Here is a 7888-nt window from a genome sequence, read left to right as displayed (position 1 = left end):
TTAACACATTCTCACAAATAACACATAAGGTATATTCACAGTCCTAATGACAATAAAAAGGACTGTCAGTTACATTACTTAATTTCAAAACATTCTGACACACATTATCCAAAAAAGTGGAACACATGGGAAATACTTTCAAAGGAAAAGGAAACTCCCAATCTTGATCAATTCAGAAAGCAGGAAAAAAAATGCTAGTATCTCTGATGGTTAAGGTTATGAATAATACAATGATGGTTATTTTTGAAAAATAGTTTATCTTCCTTTCCATCTCCATGTGTTCTGACCGACTCCTGGAGTAGACTTCTATTAAGCATGGCTGAACTTGCTGGTAGAGATAAAGAAAGGGAATCTGCAGAAGAGAGGCAGAGCCTTGTTCAAGTTCCAGAGAGTAAAGCAGGAATTGAACTTGGTTAGATGTCAGTTTGCAGCTCTATTCCCAGGCCTGGCCCAGGGCTGAGTCTAAGTTGTCTCTCTTAACACAGACCCAGTGGATCAGTTTTATTTTATGGTTTCGCCAAGCAAAAGGTCATGAGGTAAAATTCAAATAACGTAAAGGAAATATTTGAAGAGCCCTTTACATATTACAAAGTACTTCCACATTCATGATCCCACTGGATCAGATGGTGTAGTCAGGCTGAACCACTCCCCACGGATGACCCACTAGAGGGTCATCAATATGCATGAAATAATAAAAGTGGCCCGATTCCCATTCTTGGTGCAGACTTTATACACCGAGCCTGCTGCTTTTACCTGAACTACAGCTTTCTAGCTTGAAATCCTTTGAAGATGGTCTCTGTAGTCCATTTTGGTTCATTTTGCAGCATTGTTCTCAGCCACAACACAACGATTTTTAATGCAGAGTACACATCTTAATGCTAATACACAACTCCGGCTTGGAACAGGCTGGAGAAAAAAGTCTTGTTAACTTATTGATATATTCTAAATTGGATGGCTATATAATTGGCATATGAAACCCAAACCGTGTGGTTCCACATATAAAATCTACGATGTTTTATTGTCTTGTTGTGACATAGAGCAGACAATCATGTCCCACGTTGATGTCTGCTGCCAGGACATCAAATGTACCAAAAGGGTCAAACAAATGCTGTGAAATTGTGAATACTGGCCTTCAGGCTAACATTGTGGCAGGCATGGCAGGTGTACAGCTGTGTGCAGCTGTGTCATTTCACAGCTGTAGAACTGCCTTAAAAATCCTCAAGACTTGTTACATTGTTTTCCTGTCTGTGCCAAAGCCATTGGCCTTAAAGCATACAGAGTTCCACAGGCCTTTGGTTACACAAGAGATATTAATACCTATCAGTCTACAGATCCTAAAATATACATTCAGCAAATCTCACTTACCACATGCTTTCATGTCTGTTTACATGTTTCAATTGGTGCTATGAAAAACAAAGTACTCTGGGTTTTTTTTTTTTTTCCTTCTTCTAACCTGTAATATCCCCTCTCTTTTAGGAAAATATTCGATAATCTTATTAGCTTGAGAGTACAAGTGTGGCTGATTTCCCATTCCACAAGAAGAAGTTTTAGACTTCAGGGATTTCTATGATTCACCTTCTACTACTTCCAATAATTTTTTTAAGTATAAAAACTCAATAAATAAAAGGGACTTTCCTTAGAAGATACAAAGACATAAAAACTCTAGTCACCCTAACAAGAGACTATCTTTTCCTGGAACTCTCCTTTTTAAACAGCCACTTGTGCTCACTAATAGTTACCCTTTTTGGAGGTCCCGTTTTTGACTTTGCTTTAAAAATTCTGTTACCTCTTGGTTTCTATAAGTCTGTCTTTCACACAAGGAGAGTAAGGCTTGGCTTCTCAGAGCAGTGCTTGGCAAGCACAGAGGCAGGAAACGCAGAAGGGAATGAGTCTGTCAGACTCATTTTCTTCTAGTTCAAATGTTTATTTCAGATTCGGGAGGAAGTGGAGTGGTTCCTTTCCATTTCCTCGTCTCTGGAACCTGCGAGTTGTATAAGGCTTAGAGAATGGCGCCTACCACACATCATACCAGTTCACAGATGGAGAAAGAGACTCTTCCCAGAAACACCCCCCATCTCCCCCCTCATTTGAACACAGCATAATGCATAGCTCTGCACGCCCTCTCGGCATCTATGGGTTTAGGCAGGAGCCTTGAGGAAGACAACTGAGAGCAAAGCTGAGGTCTCAGGAACATCTTATACCTGCTCCCAAGGGGCAAGGGCTATGTCTCCACTGACATTAGGCCCTAGCCCTGCCACGTGGCACACCTGAGGCCACTGCTCAGCAGAGGAGGTCTCACATAATTTGTGAATGCCACAGCAGGATCTGGTCCCAAGTCCACTTTCTAAGTTTCTTAGACTTACTGCTTCTGACACCAGGATAGAGTTTCAGCAGCAAAACTTAAAATATACCTGTTTTAGTAATGAACTGATTTCAACCTTAAACATGCTGACTTTTCCAATCCACACTGTGATTCCTCTCCTTTTTTTTTTTAATGTCAAGCTATTTATCTCACCAGCTGAGTTCTGAAACTTGCTTTATTGTCTATGCTATTGACACAGGTCATTTTTAATACCAAATCAAAATCATCAGAAACCAAACTAGAAAATCTTGTGGTAGGTTTACTATTAAACTCTAACAGATGTGCCTGACTCAAGCTGTAGGCATCAGGACTGAAGCATAATTTTAGGTACAAATTACTTACGGAGAATATTTATAGACAGAAAACTTCTTCAGCAAAGGAGAGACCCTATGACATTTAACAGATTATCCTGTAGTTTAACAATTGATAAAGAAGTCAAACATTGTAAGTGCATTAATTATGGTTTGTTTAGGAAAGTTTCCAGGATGGAGTGCTTGATCTAATCACATTGGTTTTGTCAAAGCGTTTTAAAAGATAAAAATCTGATTCATTGTCTCTACTCACAGTATAGATTTTTTTAGTTGTATTATTGTTTGGTAGCTACTGATCACAAAAGATCTATGTGCACAAAATATATATCCTCAAATTCAACAATATTTCCCTTACACAAATATTTACACTTACACATCTACTAGTACAAACTGTGTTTTTATATTATATCTGCCATGTTCAGGATGAACTACTGAAGCTACTTAACCCTTCCATAGGTCAGAATTCCCTCCTGACATTCATTTATTATGATATATGTGAGTTAACAGTATATAAGAAAAATATTACATTAGATACAATCACAATATTTACTTTAGAAACCAAACACAATCCAAATATAAATTGTACCACCGTCGGATTTTTTAAAATCCTATTAGTTACTAATTAAATATGGCATACTGATTCTAAGTACAGTCTTTTTAATCAGGAAAAACCAGAATAAAGGAAGAAGAAAAGGAAAGATTAAAAAAAAAACATTGTAAAGGTCATAGTGAGCCAAACATTTCTTCTTGAAGATATTTTTACTGAAGTACACTATAAGCAAGCTATGCCAAGTCATGTACTTTTTCACACACAAAATTATATTGTATCAAATTTAAATTTGTTACAACTGCCATGTACATTAAACCAGTGATAACGAAAATGTAACTCAATAGCTGATCTAGTGAAACAGCAACCAACATTAGCTCTCAGCCACATGTAGACAATCTCCAATACCATTACTGGTGTCAGCTAAACCTCAGCCAGTTTGTCTTCTCCATTTTTAAATAAATATGTGACTATCTCAGTTAGGAAATCTTGAAGGAAGTCTCTGTGATGAGGCAATTTTGTTGCTCATTCTCAGTGCCCTGCATTTGCTGTACTTAAAATAGACACTTGTACCAATGTCCTTTCTATTACCCGAAGGGGAAAAAAAAATCACATACACACCAGTCTTTTTTCTTTCAGCTCACAGAGAAGCAACTCAATCCAACCAGTGTTGAAACCTGAGTAGGTCACTGTACACCACGATAAAATTCCCTAATCCCTGAGCCAAATCTCCCTAAGGGGGGCCTCCTCCTGACCCTCCACTTCCCAGACTGACTTTTCCATTTGCTCTCTCCTCTTTCCCCCTTTCATTTCCCCTACCTTCAAGCCTTGATATGTGATCCGAGGTGGGGGCTCAGGTTTCCGTTTTTACAGCTTAGGCCACGCTAGCTGTATACATTCCTTTCTTTCTGCCGGGCAGTGATTACTTACCAGGGCTTAGTTTACACTGGTCCAGATGAAAGCCGTTCAGATGAAGGCAAACACAGCCAGGCAGCTCCAGCGGCACCGATATGAAGCTGCACAAGGCCACATTGTGTTCTCGGTGACATTTTGTTGCACACATTTTTATACAGGGCAACCAACTTGTTATGTTACTCTATACTTCAGGTTCAGGGAGCTGGAGGGGTAATAATATCATGAGGTTTGGGGAGGGGTCTTGTTGATGTGGTTATTAATATTAAAAGCAGAAAAATATTAATGAGTTAAAAATAACCCTTCCATGTTTTGACTTTGAGCATCTACTTTTTAAGTGAGGACTTTTGGTGCTATTATATTAGAGGAATGCCTACCAAACAATTCCACTAGGCCTGCTAGCATGGTGTGCATAAACATGACTAAAAATTTCATTCAGAGGTCTTTTACATTGTTCCAAAGTGGAGAGAAAATACCGATCCTATAAGCAATTGAATTATTTGCTGCGTAAAACTTCTTATTTAATGCTACTCTGGATTGAAACGATGAGGATTAAAACTTCCAATAGTAGGTGGTGATTTGGAAGAAAAATAACATTTTCAAAAGAGGAAATTCTGTGCACCAAGGTTAATTCCATACTTAGTCCTGCAGCATCGGCTAAAATTGTGTAATTTTTCCCCTTCGCACAATGTTGTTTTTGTTTCTTCCTCACCAGTTCAGACAAACATCTGTTATACTGTAGAAGGACAACTATCTCCCAAACCACGGAGTGCGCCTGCAGCCAAAGTCAACAACACGAGCCCCAAGCATAGAGCACAGTCAGCCTTTATATCCAGCCGGGATAACATTTCACATGTTTTGATTAAAATTAGCTAATTTGTAATTCTAGAACCTATGAAACTTAAAAGCTGCCATCCATATAGATCACATTAGGCAGCATTTTAAAGGGCCAGAGCACACTATGATTTCCTAGTGGCCTTCACCTCTCTCCCCTTCCCCCACTCTCAATCTAAAATGAAACGGAAAAGTAATCTGGAAATGCAGCACTGGAGAGAAGGGTAAGTGAGGAAGAATGGTTATTGTAGACTGTTTGAATTCCACCCCCATGGAAAGACAACAACTTCTTCTCCTCTTAAACAAAACAAAACAAAACAAAAAACAAAAAAAAACACCTATCATTGGAATCAGTGGTGGTTTCCATCACAAGAAATGGCATTGATTTCCTTAACTCTCCGTTGGTCTGATGCTGCACTGCACCTCATGCTTCCAGGCACTAAGTTCCTCACCCAGAAATAAAAGCCCTAATTCCAAAACTTAGATTGCCACTGCATTTCTAGGAGGAAGACAAAGCTAAACATATGCACCTAGGTACACATACATACAGATGTGTCTCCCTCTAAGCCTGGGCTTCATACGAGGCACTCTCATAAAATATGCTTGTTCTAAAGAAGAAAACGTCAAAGTGCAATAAATTTGACTTAGTTGCACACCATTTCATCTAATTTGTCTATTAAATACAAACTTAACCAAAACTGACCAAGTCACCTGGCAGTATTAAGGATTCTATGCAGAAGATGGGGAACACCAAGAAGATTGCAGAATGCTACTTTTTCGTAACTCACACACACAAAAAATAAATAAAGTAAATTTTTCAAAAAATCACCAGAGACTCGTGAAATCAACACAGAATAAAACTCTCGCCTAGGCAAAAGCCGCAACTTCATGGAAAATAAGAGAGTGGGGGGCGACGAAGGGGTCCGGAGCTGAGCGGGGTTCTTGTGCAATCGCGCTAACACGAACAGCTGGAGCTCTAGGCTGCTGCGCTCGCCACCTCTGGAGCACCGCTGGCCTGGCGGGGAGCCCGGCTTCGCCGGGAGGACTCCGGGCTTGCCTTTCTGAACAATGGGCAGGCGCCCCGCGAAGACCGCCCCTCGGACAGCTCTCTTTCAGCGGCGCTTGCGGGGGTCTGCTCAACTGGGAAGTGAGGCATGCAGAAGCGAGCGGGAGGCGGAGGCAGCCGATTGAGAGGAGCTGGCGGGGGCGGGCGAGGCGAGCGGGCGGTCAGGACGGTACCCAGACCTGCGCCTCTCGGGCCGCAACTCGCTGGGCACTGACAGCCTCTTCACACCTTTGCAGCTGACTGCTTGGGGAGAAGCGGGATCGAGGAGGAGGGGGATGAACTGGGAAGGAGGGTGGAATCGAGCTCTCCCCGGGGTGCCTCGGCCGGGTGGCTCCTAACTTTGGAGGGACCCGAAGGATGATTCCCGGAGAAGGGGAAAAAACTACACCGCCCGCTAGGAAAGCCTCTTCATCATGCCCACCCGCCGCCTGGTCCCTGATGCCCTCCCCTGAAACGCGCCTGTGCCAGCCTGGGGTTTGTAAGGTTAAATAGTATGTGGTCTTCCCCCCACAATCGAATCTGAGATTGGCAAATTTCGGGGATGCAGACCGCGAGTTGGCCTCTGCCTTACACCTGGAGGAGGAGCTGAGACGTTCTGGGCATCCTACAGAAACTGACAAGCGCGCCCCTGTACCCCCCGAATCCACACAACGGCGCAAAGGGAGCGGACGGAAGAAAGAGCTCCGTCTCCCCAGCCCCTGAGGTCCAAAAATACCTTCATTTCCTCATTGATCTCCCTTTTCACTGGGTGAGCCGGTTTCCTGCTCCTTTTATTTTCCGGAGGTCTCCCTTCTTTCTCCATTTCTGCCATGTTTTTGTGTCTGGTTTCTGTGGAGATGAAATGGCTGCTGCCGCCGCCGGCGCTGGTGGTGGTGGTGGTGGCGGTGGTGGAGGTGGTGCTGATGGTGGCAAAGCTGGCGGAGGTAGCGGTGCTGGCGGGGCCGGGGCTGGGAGGGGGAGGGCAGGCAGGCGCCGGAGAAGCGGGGTCTCTTCTAGCGGCGGAGGACGTCAGTGGTTGTCAGAGGGAAAGGGAGCGCGGGGAGTCTCGGGGATGCCGCGGCCGCCGCTCCTGCTCCTGCTCCTGCTGCCGCTGCCGCCGCCGCCACCGCCAACGCCGCCGCTGCTGCCGCTGCCCCTGCCGCCGCCGCTGCCGCTGCCGCTCCCGCCGCCGCCGCCGCCAGGCTGCATCCTCGGTGCCCCACGGAGTCGTCAGCCATCTTCCGTCGCTCTGTCCGTCTGCATGGGCGAGGGGAACGAGGGCCGGGCGCGGAGAGAGCTGCTTGGGGCGTGCGTGCGTGGATGTGTGTGTGAGCCCGGGAGAGCGCGCCAGCCCGGGCGCCCAGCGCCTCCCGCGAGCCGAGCCGGGGGCGGGCCGGGGGCCGGCGCGGGGAGGAGGGGGAAGGAGGGCGCTGGGGCAGGGAGGGGGCCGGCGGGAGGAGGAAAGGTGGGGGGGCTAGGACAGCCCCCCGGCTCTCGAGCGGGCGTGGCTTCCACCGTCACTGTGTACGCGGATGCCGCGCGGCTCTGGGTTCTGCCCGCGGCCGCCTGTTCATCCGCGGCGGGCACGGTCCGGACGCGGCGCCCCCCGCGGCCGGCCCCTCTCAGCGACACCGCCCGGCCGTCGGCGCCCGCTCCAACCTCCAGCCCTTCTCCTTAGCTCCGTGACGTGGGCTCGGCGAGGGGGTTGGAGTTGGTTTTTGAGCCCGTCCTAGAAGCTGCTGAGGAAAAATGAATGGGGGTGAAGGGAGGAGGTTGTGCGGTGGGAGGGCACGGGGACCTGAGGTCGTGGCGCGAGAGGGCCGCTTCCCCCGGGGAAGGCAGACTCAGCTCGCCGCCTCTGGGTTGCAGTGCTGGGG

The 7888-nt window shown here is 46.2% G+C and overlaps 1 protein-coding gene across 1 annotated transcript in view; it reads right to left on the bottom strand.

Annotated features, from left to right (window-relative positions):
- Positions 1–7359, bottom strand: part of SOBP (sine oculis binding protein homolog (Drosophila)) — a 162101-nt gene extending 154742 nt beyond the window's left edge. Inside the window, exon 1 of the mRNA XM_012651152.1 lies at positions 6748–7359. Within this exon, the coding sequence (XP_012506606.1) occupies positions 6748–6843 (96 nt within the window). The 5' untranslated portion in view covers positions 6844–7359. The remainder of the gene's footprint in view (positions 1–6747) is intronic.
- Positions 7360–7888: the final 529 nt, after the last annotated feature.

This window comes from Propithecus coquereli, unplaced genomic scaffold (assembly GCF_000956105.1).
Source record: "Propithecus coquereli isolate 6110/MARCELLA unplaced genomic scaffold, Pcoq_1.0 Scaffold35, whole genome shotgun sequence".
Taxonomy (NCBI): Eukaryota; Metazoa; Chordata; class Mammalia; order Primates; family Indriidae; genus Propithecus; species Propithecus coquereli.
Note: the sequence above shows the minus strand (reverse complement) of the source record. Positions and strands in the feature narration are given on the sequence as shown.